The sequence below is a fragment of the Acinonyx jubatus genome, chromosome X (genome assembly GCF_027475565.1).
Source record: "Acinonyx jubatus isolate Ajub_Pintada_27869175 chromosome X, VMU_Ajub_asm_v1.0, whole genome shotgun sequence".
NCBI lineage: Eukaryota > Metazoa > Chordata > Mammalia > Carnivora > Felidae > Acinonyx > Acinonyx jubatus.
The window spans coordinates 103,899,257-103,916,095 of NC_069389.1; the positions used below are offsets into that span (position 1 = coordinate 103,899,257).

Genomic DNA, 16,839 nt, shown 5'->3' on the forward strand with positions numbered 1-16,839 from the left:
GGGCACACATGAGCCTGAGTGGGGGAGGGGCAGAGAGAGAAAGAGAGAGAGAATATCCCAAGCAGGCTCTGCTGTGTCAGCACAGAGCCCACCGAGGGGCTCGATCTCACAAAGTGTGACATCTTGACCTGAGCCGAAATCAAGAGTTGGAAGCTTAACTGACTGAGCCACCCAGGTGCCTCTATTCTTCATTTTCTTAAGGCAGCCATGTGAATTAGCATTGTCCTCCCAAAAACATTTAGGCTAAGCATAAGAAAAAGCAGGTGGCTGGCAAGAATCTTTAAAAAGTTGAAAATATGATCTGCTTGTCTAATGCTGAACTTCTTTGAGCCATCAGTATTTTTGCCATCAGTTAAATCATTACTGTGGAATTAAAAATTCCAGAAAGAGCCAGAAAATGTTTAAAGCACATAAGGTTTATGAGTGGTTTTGTTTTTATTTTAACTGCTATTATATTTTTAAAAATTTTCTGACTTGCTTTTTAGTTTTGGATATTAAATCATAATTTTTTCCTTTATTTTATCATTTTGGGAGGCTATAGAGTCACTCTCGTACCAGATACCTTGCTTTTCCCAAGCTACCCTTTTTTCCTTAAAATAATTTTGGTCTTTTATTTAACCTCCATCCCCTCAAGGCATCCCTTTATCAGGAAGAACATGATCTTCCTTCTCACTGTTTCAGTTCTCTCATTTTTATCTGTTTGAAGCAAATCATCTTGAGTTTCTGTGCAAGCTGTTCTCTGTTTATCATCTAATTGTACTGTGTTATGGGGAGGAGAAAATGGGCACTTGAATGCTACCTTGACTAGTCTGTGGTTGCTATGGAAAAGAGTTTGTGATCACATAAATGTAAATCAAAGTGGTTGCCTTATCTCCTGGTTGAGTCCTTGGATAGTGGGGCTTAGCCCTTACCTTGGGGCTATGGGTTATACATAACTTTGTTTAGAAACAGTCTCTGTACTTGCCACCATTAATTTGTATTGAACAGTTTAGATAGGCTTTTTCTGGTTTGGGTTTTATTATTCTTTTCATTGGTCATGGATTTTAGAAGTCTTAACGGTTGATTCTGAAAGGCTAAATAAACCCAGCTGCTAACTTCTGCAGGTATCCAAGAGAGCAAATAACTTTCTATCTCTGTCTTACTGTGCTTAGAAAGGAGAAGGCAGAAACAACACTAAAAAAGCAAAATTTGAGCAAAGGCATTTCAGCAGTGACTGGCATTGCTGCTGAAATAAGATGTTGAAATGTCCTGTTCTTGCTGTAGAAATAGATATTTGATCTAAGGCTGAAAAAGTTAAACTGAGCTGTGCTTTTTCTCTCATAAACATTTATGGCATTAGTTGTTTTGGCCTTGCCTACATAGAAATTAGCCATGTGTTGTTCTGTCCAGAGTTCCAGTTACTGGATCACAGCAAGGTAATAGTTCAGTAACCACTTGAATAAAATCCTTTGTTACGTCTGCCCATTTAGTAATATTTGCAGTGAAATAAGATTTTATCATGATTCTTGGGCTTCATACATAAACCTTTAAAGCACACAGTATGTTGCTTGAGGGAGGCCCTGGGTTTGTTTGTAGTCCTGATTTTAACATAAATATGTGTTTTCCCATTATCTGCATGTTGGTATTAAACATTTTAAAATAATTTTTTTCTGATTGTAGAGGAAATAGACATATCTTCATCATAAACAATTTGAAGAATTTAGAAAAGTTTAAAGTACCAAATTAAAATTATGCTTCTGCAACCTAGAGATCAGCACTGTAGTTAATATTGTATCTCCTTCCAGTTTTCTATTTCTACTTTTGTATGATTGGAATCTTTAAACAAAATTTTTTTAATGTTTATTTATTTTTGAGAGAGAGAAAGACAGAGCATGAGCGGGGGAGGTACAGAGAGGAAGGGAGACACAGAATCCGAAGCAGGCTCCAGGCTCTTAGCTGTCAGCACAGAGCCCGACGTAGGGCTTGAACCCACAGACTGAGATAATGACCTGAGCCAAAGTCAGACGCCCAGCCGACTGAGCCACCCAGATGCCCCAATACGATTGGAATCTTTATATGTAGCTTTTATCCTGCATTTTCATTTAATATTATATTGTAACTTTTTCCATGTTATTTAAAATTATTTAAAAACATGATTTTTAAAGACTAATATTTCACCATAGGTATGTGCCAAATTTTATTGAATTAACTCCTTTACAAAATTAAGACACTATCAAGGAACGTGGTCTATCATTCTACTTCTTCAGGTCCTCTTTATATTTCTCAGTAATGTTTTGTGTTTTCTTCATATATATCATACATTTGTAGGTTAAGGATTTTATGGTACATTTTATTTGTTTGAGTGCTGTTGTCAGTGGAATCTTTTTCTAATTGCTTATTTCTATTATATAGAGAAGTTATTGAGTTTTAGATATTTATTTTTTATCTAGCCACTTTATAGAAATATATTTTAAATTTTGGGGGTTCTGTTTATTTTGTTTTTTGGTTTTGATAGACGGCCGTGGTCATCTACAAATAATAATTTTGTTTCCTTTTTAGTAGCTACAACTATTAGTTTTGCTTTGTGTCTCATTATACCAATGAGAATTTTAAGACCAATATTAAATAATGATGATAATCCTTGTTTGGCTCCTATTTTCAGTAAGAAAGCCTCAGGTGGTGCTTCATTGTTGAGGACATTATTGCCTGTGGATTTGATAGGGTTTTTTTAAAAAACCATATTAAGAAACTCCATTTCAAGTTTGTGTGGTTTTTAAGATCATGAATGTATATTGAATTTTATCAGATGTCTTTACACTATTTGTAGTGTAAAGGAATATTGTTATTCCTTATTTGTCCCATCGATGGACTGTATTATATTAATTTCCTAATAATAAATCTTCCCTTATTCATTATTCAACAAATATTTGTTGAGTGCCTTCTGTTTGCCAAGCACTGTTCTAAGTGCTGCAGAATCAGTAGAGAACAACATAGCTAAGATTGCTGCTCCTGCTTTTATTCTTGCTTCTGTGCTGTTTGGTACTAGTGTCACACAGATACCTATAATCCATCGTATAAAAATATGAATACCTTTTATGTGTCAGGCACTGTGCTGGTCTAAGGATATATCAGAAAGCAGTATAGTCATGGTACTTCATTTAATAGTGCAGGAAACAGACTTTAAACTGATAAGGTATAGATACTTACATAATTGTAGTTTTGATCAATGCTATCAAGGAGAAATACAAAGAGTTTATAAAAGGGCTGACTAAATTAGGTGGCATGGTCAGGGAAGGCCTATTTAATAAGTACCATTTAAATTGAGACCAGAGGGGCTAAGTAAGATGGGTAAAAATGGGGGAGAGAAAAGTATGCCAGGTAGAAGGAACCACATGTGTAAAGGTCTCAAATTGGGTAAGTAGCTTGACACCTTTGAAATAAAAGAAGGCCAGGGTGGTTGGAACAAGGCTTAGGCATCAAGTTAGGATGGGGTAAGGCCAGATCCAGTAGTATCTTGTAAGTCATGGTGAGGAATCTGGATTTTTATATTAAAAAAAAATGGGAAGAATATGAAGAATTTTATCCCAGGGTGTCAATCATTTGCATGGAAATCAGTTAGGAAGCTGTTTCCAGAGTTTAAGCTAGAGACTATGAGTATGGTGGCAGTATAAATGGAGAGAAGTAGACGGATTTGATAAATGTTTTCAGAGGTTAAATCAGCAGAGGTTGTTTTGGGCATGGGGGTAAGTTAGAGAAGTGTCAGAGATGAATTTTAGGTTACTAGCATGAATGTGGATGATGGTACCATTTGCCAAAATAAGAACATTGTGGGAGGAATGAGTTTTCCTTTGAGGGGGTCATTATTTCAGTTTTAGCTACATTTAGTTTGAAATTTCTTTGAGACATTTGAGTGTAGATTATAAATTGACAGTTGAATGTATGCATCTGAAGCTCTAAAGAAAGGTCTGGGCCACTAGCACATAGATGTATTTGAAACCCTGAGAGATGATATGATTGAAAATAGAGCTGTGCTCTCAGATACGTTAGTTTCTAGCTACATGTGCCTATTTAAATTAATTAGAAATAAAATTAGAAGTTCAGTTCCTCAAAGTAGTCACATTTCAAGTACTCAGTAGCCACATGTGATTATTGGTTACCATATTGGACAATGCTGATACAGAGTGAGAAAAAGGTTTAGGACTGAACGTTAAGGAATTCTGCTTTTTTAAAGGTTAGATAGAGGAGGAGATACCTCAAAGGGCACTAAAAAATTAGTGATCAAAGATAGAGGCAAACCAGATGAGGATGGTATCATAGAATCCTTTGGAAAAGAGTATTCAAGGAGTGGTCAACTATTGATTTCTACTGATAGGTCTGATAAGATGACTGAAGAGGATCCATTGGATTTAGCAATTTGGAGGTTCTTGGTGACCTTAACAAAGCTATTTCAGAGGGGTGGTGGGAGCCAAAGTCATATTGGAATGGATTAAAGAGAGAAATGGGAGGTAAGTAGTGACTGTGTGTTTTTAATAAAGCTTTACTCTGGAGGGAAATGTAGAGATGGACTGGAGTTGGAGGGAAATACAGGGTCCAGGAAGGTTATTGTTTTTCAAATGGGGAGAATTTAGAACACAATTTGTTTCTTTTAATTTTTTAAAGTTCATTTATTTTATCTTGAGAGAGACAGCACGAGTTGGGGAGGGGCAGAGAGAAAGGGAGAGAGAGAATCCCAAGCAGGCTCCGCAGTGTTGGCACAGAGCCTGACATGGAGCTCAGACTCACGAAACTGTGAGATCATGACCTGAGCCGAAACCAAGAATCAGGTACTTAACAGACTGAGTCACCAGGCGCAATTTAATTTAATGCTAATGGGAAGGAGCCTGTGAAAGGGGGAGATGAAAGATATTGGGGGGAGGTGTCTAGGGAATGATTGTGAATGTAAAATTCCTGAGAGAACTAGAGGGGTTATAATTCAAAGAGAAGGTGGTCTTTGATAGGAGGGCTCCTCTTATATCAGAAGGGAAAGGAGAAGATGGGTACAAATACAGGTAGCTTTCCATGTGGTGCCTTCCATTTCCTCTGAAGCATGAGGTGAAGCAATCAGCTTGGAATGAGAGGGTTTGAGAAGAGGGGGATTCACAGATAAATGAGGAGGTGCGAAATAGGTTTTCCAGATAGTAGTGGGAGACTAGTTGACTATTGAAACTTAACATTACTTCCTATCATAGAGGGCCAGATTGAAGTTAGCAATCAATTTGTAATAATTGTGTGTGTGTGTGTGTGTGTGTGTGTTTACTCCCTCTGGAGTAAGGCAGTTAGTTGGATTTCTGAGGGTTGAAAGTTAATCAGGTAGGGGCTGTGGAGGAACAGAGTGGTAAGGCAGTTCTGGGCTTTTGCAACAGAGTTGTTTTTTTTTTAATGTTTATTTATTTTTGAGACAGAGAGAGACAGAGCATGAACGGGGGAGGGGCAGAGAGAGAGGGAGACACAGAATTGGAAGCAGGCTCCAGGCTCTGAGCCATCAGCCCAGAGCCCGACGCGGGGCTCGAACTCACGGACCACGAGATCGTGACCTGAGCTGAAGTCAGACGCTTAACCGACTGAGCCACCCAGGCGCCCCTGCAACAGAGTTTAATGATGACATCTGTTTGATAAAATGGGAAGTGAATGTAGGAGTGTGTGAATGGACACTAAGTAGAAGGCTGGAGGTTCCCATTTGAGCAAGTAAGCTGGAAATAGCAGGTCAGAGTTGGGTATTTTAATTAGAGATTTATGAGGTGATAGTGTTTCTATGATGAAAAATTTCAGGGTATAACTGAGGGAGTCCCCATAGGGACTGAGGGAGTAGGTGGCTGAGATGGTGGGGCAAGGTCATTGCATGAGGAAGTTGAAGATGTTTACTGTGTTTTCTGTGTTAATTTGGAAGGGACTCAAATTTAAGCCAAGAGTTTGAGTGGAGAGGAAGTCATATGAGTCAGGTATTGAATCCTGGATTCAGAAGTTTTGGAAAGGATGGCACATAATCTCATGGGGGAGGGAAGGGAAGAAGCTGGTATAGCCCAGTGGGTGAACCTCGAAGGAGAAAGGATTTGTCCTGAGGGAGGAGAAGAGGGAATGGTCTAGAGTTGGCGTTAGGACAAAAAAGGACCCCAGTCTTAAATTCCATAGGGTGTGCGAGACCATAAACAACATCCAGGGATAAGCCACTTTGCAGATGACTCTTTGGTTTTCAATCTGGATGCACATGAATCACTTGGGGAGTATTTTAAAAACTACCAGTGCCTGGGCTTCACCCCCTGACATTCTGCTTTATTGGCCTGGGATGGGATGCAAATGTCTGTTTTCTAAAAATGCCTCTGGTAATTCTAATGCATTTTGTTGAGAGTTACTGAGAGACATAGGGAATGTTCAGAGGAGAAGTTTGAGGATATACGAGTGCCTGCTGGTCACACAAAGAGGCCAGGGGGTTTTGGAAGGAAGAGTAGTAGAAGGTTGGGTCATGGGATAATTTGTCCTCTTTCCCATACAACATGGTGAGAGAACATCCAATGTTATTTTGTAAGCAATTTCTGGAATTTTCTGTTAAATGAGTCAGTGTATTTTTTGTGTTTGCTAAAATATATCTTTCAAGGATTGTGGGAGAGAGAGAAAATGTATTATTGTTTAAGTTTTATCAGATAGAGACTGATCTTTTAATTTCTTTTCTACTTTTAATATAAATTATCTGAGAAAGGGAGGACTACTTGTGCCCTGAAGGAGGTTTTCCCTGTATCTTCAAGGCTGCGATAACTGACAGCCTTTATTCATGCCCTTCATTTTTTTCTTCTCCTTACATTAACACCCTCAGTAATTTTCTTATCTGTGGTCTGCTTGGGTGCCTCCTTTCTCAGTATTTTTACCTCTTTTCTTCTAATCACTAAATCTGTGAAGATAGAAACTTACAGAAATACAAAGGAAAAAGAGTCAGAGGTTCACAAGTGGATTTCCAACATAAGAAACTAGGATTTTCATTTCATTTTCTCATCTCTTTGTCATTTACAAGTATGAAAGAGGTTCAATAGTCATTGATTAAATGCCTTCTGTCTGTGAAGTCTGACATTCATTGTCACCAGTAAAGGAACCAACCATCCTGGTTTGCCTGAGACTTTCCCAGTGTTCGCTTTGAAAGTCCTGAGTCCTGAGAAGCCCCTCCGTCCCAGACAGTCTGGGAGCTCCTCGGAAGTGTTGTGTTGGATAACTTGTATGTGTAGCCCACTTCTTGCTCTCAAGGAGCTTATGGTTTCCAGGAGCATGAGAAAGCAATATATGTAGTAAGTCAGTTTAATAAGAATATAAACAAGTACATAGGTTTCCTGGATCGCCATATCCAGACCATTGATATGGATGAGAACTAGGGCATCCGAAAAAGGGAGACAGTATGTTAGACACATAAGAAACTAAAGTCCTAGATAACTTTACTATTAATTATACTGTTTTCCAGTTGGCTGTGCTTGAACCAGGCTACTCCTAGTCATAGGTCATTATATTGCTTTCATATGTTTATTCAAGATATGCATTGTTTACTTGAGGTAATGAGATCTAGATGCTTCTTTCTGGAATAATTCAAACCAATTCCACTACTCTTCTTTTTTAATTAGTTTGTAAATTCAATTGTCTAGGTACATTGTGTACCTAGGAGCAAACCATCTTATTTTCTTTATTCCCTTTATGCTTTAGATACTCTTACTATATGATCTGTATTTGAAATGGTAGGAATCTACGGCTGGAAGATGGGAGGAGGGTGGTTGGGGAATTGATCTTTTGTTAGAATTTGGTCCCTACGTTGACAATGGAGACTATGATTTCAATATCACTGTACTGGGCTGCTCATTGACACAGTTCATCGGCCCCTTAGATTTCCCTGTCTGTATTGCACCCCCACCACAACAAATCCCCTGATCCTGTAGATATGCTTCCTACATTAGAAGTCTTAGAATATGTGTGATCTGGACCTTCTCTTGTTAAACTAATAAATTGAGAATCTGACCCCAAGAAAGCACATATTCCATAGCTGTATGTGTATGGATTTCACTTCTTTTTAGGTGGCTGCAAAATTCGGATTCAGGGAGACTGGACCAGGGAGCGCCGCTTTGAAATCCCTGATGAGGAACATTGTTTGAAGTTCCTCTCAGAGGTCCTTGCTGCTCAGGAAGGTAACTCAAGACTCAGCAGTTTTCTTTCTACTTGTTTGAATGGCAGTGACATTCTGGCATGCAGATGCAGAGGCAAGCAGCCGTTAGCAAAGTACCTCACCCCTTGAGTCTTCATAGCTGATTTTTCTTCCTTCAGGAATGAACCAGGGTTAGGCTAGAGAACAGGTGTATTCAGCTATAAGGAAGGGCACTGAGCCATTTTCCAGAATCTTCAGTGTCACAGCATGGACAGGTTACTGAAGACAGTAATCCTCCTTCTGTTCCCAGATCATCCCAGAGCTGCCCTCATTCTCTTAGTCTCTTCCTTTACATGCAAGAATGCTTCTGGTCCCTGCATTTGAGGAGTGCTGAATGAATGGCTTTTGGTTATGGTAAAATTCACTTAGTGAAGGGCTCCCCTGTTTCTGACCATGACTCTTATCTCTCTAGCTCAGTCACAGCTTCTTGTTCCAGAGCCAAAGGACTCATCTAGCTGGTACCAGAAATTAGACACTAAGGACAAACCTTCTGCTTTTTCAGGTACTGAAAAGATTCTCTTTTGCCTGGTTGCTATGATCATTGCAGAGTCAATAGATTTTATCTGGACAGATGAGATAGTGTGGATTAATGTCAATCTCAGACACCTTCTCCTATGGAGTGGTTTTATTGAGTTCATGCCCACTGACTGATGTTCATTCCTGATATTTTCTGTGGCATGTTAGCTCCTCAGGAGCCAGCTTAGCAGTGTGGTAAAGATTGGCGTGCTCCAGGGCCAAACTGCTTGGGTTTAAATTCCAATTCTACGACTTGCTAGTTACATATGACCTTGGTCAAGTTACTCACCAATGCTGAGTTTCCATTTCTTTTTCTGTAACATGGGAAGATTTTTAACACTACTGGCCATATGGGGTCTTTGTGATGATCAAAAGAGATAATAATATAATCCCTTACTATCAACCAGGCATTATGCTAAGTCTTCAATAAATGTTAGCTGTTATTATTCAGGTTCCAAATTAATGTAACTTGCTGTTGTTCTAGTTAATATGTCAAGTCCTTCAGGAACAGATGTGTTTCTTCCCCCAGTCTAACTTATCACTCTCCTTGTGATACCTTTCTGTTTGGTAATGCCATTGAGCAAATAGTGATCAAATCAAAACCACTGTGATGAAGGCAAAAAGCTCTGTCTATCCTGGATAATTTGGATGTTATCTTTATTTTCCCCCTTTGATTCTGGATTCTGTGTACTTCAGGGCTTCTTGGATTTGAGGATAATTTTTCATCTATGAATTTGGACAAGAAAATTAATTCACAAAATCATCCTACAGGGATTCATCGGGAACCCCCACCTCCACCCCCTTCTGTGAATAGAATGTAAGTCCTATGTCATAACGTATTTCTCATTTAGGAACTTTTATATTTTAGGCAGTTTCACTTTTGAATTTCTCATTTATTTCCTAGGCTTCCACGTGACAAAGAAGCTCCTAATAAGGAACAGCCCAAAGTGACCAACACCATGCGGAAGCTCTTTGTACCAAATACCCAGTCTGGGCAGCGAGAAGGTCTCATCAAACATATCCTGGCAAAGCGAGAGAAAGAATATGTCAATATTCAGAATTTCAGGTTAGTCTCTCTTCTACTTACTGAGGTATGGCATAAAATGTCCTTTTGTTACTTAAGGTATTAGTTTAATTAGCTTAAGAATCAAAGCATAATAAAAAGGAATGGTCAGCCAGTTCAAGCCCCTATCTCTATATTAGTCAGTGACATACATATACAAACATATATATATACAAAACTGTAGCAAATGCTACAGTTTCCCTTGGATTTTCTAACTACTAATGATACCGTGTCTACTAATGGTTCTGTCTACTCAGAACCAAATCAAACTCACATGTACTGGAGAATTATCCCTTAGCACATTCCCTAAGCAAATGTGTTTATCTTTCTGGACTGCTGAGTTTTTTCTCACCAATATTAGAAGATTAAAGTCTCCCATTACCACTAGTTTAACTTGCTTACTTTGGTAAGTTAACTAAAGAACATTTCACCCAGTCCTCTTGATTGAGAGGTCTGTCTTGGATTCTTTCTTCTTTTCTCTGTATCATATTTTTCATTTCACCTTTGCTTGTCAATCTCTTCTTCTCTGGACCTAGCGTGAGTGGTATCTGATGTGGCGTGGTATATATCCCAACCTGCAAAGCAGCAACACTTTTCTTTGTTGTTTGTGAACGGCACATGCCCTTAATAGTCCAAGATTCCAGTCCCATCTATCCCATTAAGCCTCATTTGTTATAATTCAATTATAACTGTATCCCTACGCCAAAATCTATAGTTCCTCATATTCCCCATGATGCTTATTTTTGTATGTAAACAGTTAAGACAGTTATGAGTTTTTCCTTCTGCTTTCCCCCTTAGTACTATATCTGCCTCAACAGAATTTCCTACACAGATGTCCTTGTAATCCTTTGGGAAATGAGTTTTTGGATTCAACTATAGCTCCTTATGGAACAGTTATCCACATCAGACGTATTTACAGCATGAAGATACCTTTTTTTCCCCATCTACAAGCTCTCCCTTCAAGTATAAGTTTGGAAATGTGGTAGAGCAATTAACTTTATGCTTTTTAAATAGAGACTTGGTTTCCTTTTGTGGATTCACCTAATATAAAATTTAGAGAATGAGCCTACTGCCTTTGTGTTCTACATGCAAGAGGTTTTTCTTATATGTGTATAGCAAAACATTTTGAGAAATTATGTTGGCTTATTGTGAATATACCCTTGTATAAAGAGTGATGAGAGAACTTTCATTGCTTCATACTTGACCTTTGTTTTCAAGTAAGTTTTCATATTATGTATTAGATTTTTTGTTGGAACGTGGAACGTGAATGGCCAGTCTCCAGATAGTGAGCTGGAACCTTGGCTGAACTGTGATTCGAATCCTCCTGATATCTACTGCATTGGGTAAAGAACACATCTGGAATTTCCTTTTGGCTATATGTTTGGTATTAGTTTACATGACATTTTGCCCTCCTTTTTCTAACGATTTGGTAAAAACCTACTATAGACTATATGTGAGAATTATCTTGTGGGTCAAATTTGTGAGATAAGAAAGGAATGATACCTGAAATGGTGAAAGGAAACATCTAGTCATCTCAAAATGCAAATAAAACTATATTCTTTTTTTTTGAATCTTTATTTATTTTTGAGAGAGAGAGAGAGAGAGCACAAGCAGGGGAGGGGCAGAAAGACAGGAAGACACAGAATCTGAAGCAGGCTCCAGGCTTTGAGCTGTCAGCACGGAGCCCGACATGGGGCTCAAACCCACAAACCGTGAGATCATGACCTGAGCCGAAGTCGAGTGCTTAACCGACTGAGCCACCCAGGTGCCCCCAAATAAAACTATATATATATTTTTTTAATGCTTATTTTATTTTTGAGAGAGACAGACAGAATGCAAGTGGGTTAGGGGCAGAGAGAGAGGGAGACACAGAATCCGAAGCAGACTCCAGGCTCTGAGCTGTCAGCACAGAGCCCGATATGGGGCTCAAACCCATGAGCTGTGAGATCATGACCTGAGCCGAAGTCAGACGCTCAACCAACTGAGCCACCCAGGTGCCCCTAAAACTATATTCTTAACAGCAACTGAGACTTGAGGTCATTTCCAACAGTGACTATTCCTAGGATATATAAGCAAAGCTCCACTGTTATCCCTTGTGGAGGTTTTTGTTTGTTTGTTTATGTTTTGCATAACCTGTGCATATACTTATAAAGAGTCTTTTGAAAACAAAGTTGCTTGTCCTTACTGATCACCTGGGTCAGTGGACCAGTTCTATAAAGTTTCTCTCTTTCCCCATTCCCTTTCCACCTAATGTCTCAGAAAATGGGATGGGAGGTAGTCAGAGATAATTATGGGATATGTATAGATCTCATGTCTTCGTGTTTTTTTCAGATTCCAAGAGCTGGACTTGAGCACAGAAGCCTTTTTCTACTTTGAATCTGTGAAGGAACAAGAGTGGTCCATGGCTGTAGAGAGGGGTTTGCATTCCAAAGCCAAGTATAAGAAAGTAAGCTGCATTTCATTATTAGTATACAACTAAATAGAACTCACTAGAAGTTATTCTGTTATCTATAACTTGTTCCAAAAGAATGGCTTAATTGAATTCTTCTCTGTGTGTAATACTGCAATAGGGCAGAATAGTCCTTTACACCTATTTTCTAAAAAGAATTTTTTTCCTAAGCTTTCTGACCCTATATTTTCATTGCTTAGGTAGCTTTTAGGAGAAAAAAAAGAATTTTATTCTCAGAATGATAATTAGCTTATGATAATTACTTACAGAGCAACAGTAAGAGTTTAAGATCAAAATTGTTCACTGACCTGGTCAGAACCAGATACTTTACAGAAAAGCAGTTTGAAGCATGTGGGTGCATAGGGTATGCTGTGGAATCAGGAAGAAGTATTGTGGAATTTAAATGAGTTCTAAACCTTGTAAATCAAAAGTAGAGTTGACTTTAGCAAGGTGGGCTAATTTCTTGGTCTTTGGAAGGCATGTGGTAGAGGCTACCAGAAGAGTTATTTTAATTACATGGTTACCATAGTAACCCCTTTAAAAGGAGTCCTCTGAATATTTTTCATCCACTCCTTCCAACAGTTGATATAGGTAATAAAAATCCTGAAGGTGTTATTCCTCTCACATAGATCCCTGACTAACACATATTTCAGACATATTTCTAGCTCTAGTTTACATACTTAAAAAAAGATTGCTATTTTAGAAATTTTAATTTCTTAAGAAATTGGAAATCAGAAACTAGGAAGGAGAGGCAAAAGGAATAAGCTGGGATAGGGGTTTTAGATTTGATTTTTTAATGCTAACTACTCCTGGTAAGTTTAAAAGTGATTAAAATAGATACATAGGTAGGTAGATAGATACATACATACATACATACGTACATACATACATACTTACATAGATTTGATTAAAATAATGTATCCTAGAGCTGAGTATACTTGATGTCCCCAAAGATTTTTATCTCCAACTGATCAGAGCTGGATTAGAGTTTCCCCAGAAAAATTTTGTTTCCTTTGTATGAGGTCCACTGGGAAATTAGAGGGTTTGGATTCAGATTTGAACATCATTAATATCTTCTTGGTGGAAAATTAGTTGTGGGATTAGATGTGTGGCAAAGAGTGTATTAACATGAACCTTTTTCTAACTCCCTGGAACTCATAGGTTCAGCTAGTCCGCCTTGTTGGGATGATGCTCCTCATATTTGCCAGAAAGGACCAGTGGCAATATATCCGTGATGTTGCTACAGAAACAGTTGGAACTGGAATCATGGGGAAAATGGTGAGTTACTTTGGAAATGAGCTTGATTATTATTTATGTCCATGTGAAATTCACCTGCCAGTTCTGTCTTTGTACTAATTGTGAGTAATTACTCTTGCTAACAGGGAAACAAAGGTGGGGTAGCTGTGAGATTTGTATTTCACAACACTACCTTTTGCATTGTCAATTCTCACCTGGCTGCCCATGTGGAGGACTTTGAGAGAAGGAACCAAGATTATAAGGACATCTGTGCACGAATGAGTTTTGTGGTCCCAAATCAGACACTCCCACAGCTGAACATCATGAAACATGAGTGAGTGGTTAAATCTCCTTTGTCCTTTGAATAGTGGGGCTGAAAGGAGATTAAACTGGTAGGAAACTATGGAACTGTGAAGAGTGAATGAATACTATTTAGGGATTGGAGTTGCAAAGAAGAGCGGGTTTTTGAGGAATTCACTGAGGCAGATTCACTGAGGAGATTCACTGAGACAGAGAAATCAGATTTGCTATCAGAGGTTCTATTAGTGGGCATGTAAGAGTAATGCTGGAGGGGTGTGTCAATTGGAGTCAGTTTTTATTATTTAAAAATTTTTTTTAAGTTTATTTTGAGAGAGTGAGTGAGCATGGGTGGGGGAGGGGGGAGAGAGAGAGAGAGAGAGAGAAAGAGACACAGTCTCAAACAGGCTCTGCACTGCCAGTGTGGAGCCTGATGTGGAGTTTGAACCCACAAACCGTGAACTCATGACCTGAATGGAAATCATGAGTCAGGTGCTTAACTGACTGAGTCACCAGGCACCCCTTTATTGTTTTTTATTATAAAATAGAAATGTTTATTATGAATGTAATAAAAGATAAAAGTAGAAATCACTTTGCTGTCCCCTAGCCAGTTTCTATCTTCAAAGGAAAGTGTTATTAATAGTTTGGTGTGTATCCTGGAACTGTGCTGTCCAATGTGATAGCTAGTAGCCATAGGTGGCTATTGGACACTTAAAAGTAGCTAGTCCAAATTGAGATGTATTGTAAGCATAAACTATACACTGGATTTTCAGAGACTTAGTAAGAAAAATGTAAAATATCTCCATTTTTCAATATCGATTACATGTCGAAATGATAATTTGGATATATTGAGTTAAATGAAATATATTGTTAAAGTTATATTCACTTGTTTCTTTTCATTTTTAAATGCAGCTACTAAAAAATTTAAAATTACATCTCTGACGTGCATCTTATTTCCTTTGAATAGTGCTGTTCTAGACCTTTCTGTATATACAAACACATGCACACTCATTATAGAGGACTGTATTGTCCTATTGTGGGTCTCATTCCAAGCCAGTGTGTGTATGTATTATATTAATTTATGCATTATATATATATTGTATTATATCTATATTATTTTTTTAATGGCTGTGAATCATTAAGAATTGGGGCACTGGAGATGTAGACAACAATGGATCAACAGGATAATATGAGAAAAGTTTGTGAAGAATGGGACTTAATAAGAATACAAGCAGAAATCAGTTGAGGGATGGACTGGGTAGTACAAAATGATTAGTCTTCAAGAAATTAATATTGGTAATTGAAATTCTGAGAGGGTGGTGTGATTTGGAATAAGTGATTTGAGATGGGAATTAGGAAAACAAAAGATAATTTAACATATTAGGATCAGCACAGAGTAGGGTATTTGGGAAAATAGTAGGGAAGAGTAGTGATATTGGCCTGATTTCATAATGTCTCAATAAATAGGATCCTATAGAATTCTTTTTTTTTAATTTTTTTATGTTTATTTATTTTTGAGAGAGAGGGAGAGACAGAGCGTGAGCAGGAGAGGGGCAGAGAGAGAGGAAGACACAGAATCCAAAGCAGGCTCCAGGCTCTGAGCGTTCAGCACAGAGCCCGACGCGGGGCTCGAACTCACAAACCGCGAGATCATGACCTGAGCTGAAGTCGGACGCTCAGCTGACTGAGCCACCCAGGTGCCCCGAGGATCCTATAGAATTCTGCTTCATGGTAGTAAAGTCAAGGCCTTGACGTTAATGGTCATGAGGTTGTCCTGAAATGCCTTAAATTTATTTCCTCAGGATTCCAGACATTTCATGTTGCATTTAAGATTGGCAAAGAGACCCATTCAGGACTTGAGATAGCTCACAGGAGAATCCTTTTTAGTGTGGTAATTTCTGGGTCTTCCCTGTGGGGGGACTCTCAGCTCATCTAGGGGCCTGTGGCAAGCCAGTCTCCTTCCTGCCTGAGACTTGGACTGTTCATCTGGGGCAGGAGTAGGCAAATTGGCTATGGTGCATAGCTGGTCAGACCACGCAGACCTTAGTTAAGAGTCTGCAGAATGTCAGGGCTCAGAGAGGCAGAAAATGTTCAGATTCTCTTCCCCTGGAAGAGGGGCAGGAAGCCAGACAAAATTTTGGAGCTAGTCCAGCAAATAAACTACATGCTTCTTTTAGGCAGTTAACTCCTTAGCTTCTGAATTCCACACATATACTGTATTTCCGTCTCTTTGTTCTTCATGTATGGAGTGCCTATCTTCCCACCAATTTGGTAATCCCTAGTCCTTCTCAGGTGTTGGTAGTACTTGCCCCCAGAGGATAAGTTACAGCTTAAACTCCTTGTGTCAGGTAGTGATAAATGAATCCTTATCAACAATCTACTAGTTTTCTTCTTTCCGTTCTTCTCTGATTGACTTGTTATGGTAATTCTTGCTACTTCTGTTCCTGTATTTCTTGATCTTCAGTGTTGTCATCTGGTTGGGAGATTTGAACTATAGGCTTTGCATGCCTGATGCCAATGAAGTGAAGAGTCTTATAAACAAGAATGACCTTCAGAGACTCTTGAAGTTTGACCAGGTAAGTAAATTTTCGTTTTATGGGTATGTTCCTAGATGGCAGATAAAATTGTTCTGTTTATGAGATATATGTGTGGGAGGTGTGTCTTACTCTAGGAATAGATGGAAAGGTCTCATTGTCTTGGGAAAACAGTGTGACTAGCGATGCAGCGAATGCACACAGGTTTGTAGTGCTTTTATTGAGCGCTTGCATAGGAGAAGGGGAGATAAAAAGTAAATATAACATTTGTTCATTGTCTTTATCAAGAAGAGATTTTAGAGATTTATATAAAATAAGTTGGATAATGGGTGAGGTTAATTGGAGACCACTTCCTGGAGCAAGTGGGCCTTCAGCTATGTTGATGCGGTTTGGCAGATGGGACAGGGAATGTTGCTCTATGATTACTTGGCAGTCTTAGAAACAGCATAGAAGTAAAAGAGGGAGGCCCTGTGAGGGGATTGGGAAGAACAGAAGTTTGGGATAAATAGCACAGACTGTGGTCTAATGGGAACTGATTGAGAAGTTGGGCCTGGCT

At 38.7% G+C, this 16,839-nt stretch overlaps 1 protein-coding gene across 6 annotated transcripts in view; it reads left to right on the forward strand.

Moving 5' to 3' along the window:
- OCRL (OCRL inositol polyphosphate-5-phosphatase) overlaps positions 1 to 16,839 on the forward strand; it is a 57,054-nt gene that overhangs the window by 15,146 nt on the left and 25,069 nt on the right. For all 6 annotated transcript variants that reach the window (XM_027054198.2, XM_053201679.1, XM_027054195.2 and 3 more), the window contains 9 exons: positions 8,061 to 8,171; positions 8,601 to 8,690; positions 9,401 to 9,521; positions 9,609 to 9,770; positions 11,009 to 11,110; positions 12,099 to 12,213; positions 13,378 to 13,494; positions 13,599 to 13,786; positions 16,214 to 16,325. In XM_027054198.2, coding sequence (XP_026909999.1) covers positions 9,433 to 9,521; positions 9,609 to 9,770; positions 11,009 to 11,110; positions 12,099 to 12,213; positions 13,378 to 13,494; positions 13,599 to 13,786; positions 16,214 to 16,325 — 885 coding nt within the window. In that variant the 5' untranslated portion in view covers positions 8,061 to 8,171; positions 8,601 to 8,690; positions 9,401 to 9,432. The remainder of the gene's footprint in view (positions 1 to 8,060; positions 8,172 to 8,600; positions 8,691 to 9,400; positions 9,522 to 9,608; positions 9,771 to 11,008; positions 11,111 to 12,098; positions 12,214 to 13,377; positions 13,495 to 13,598; positions 13,787 to 16,213; positions 16,326 to 16,839) is intronic.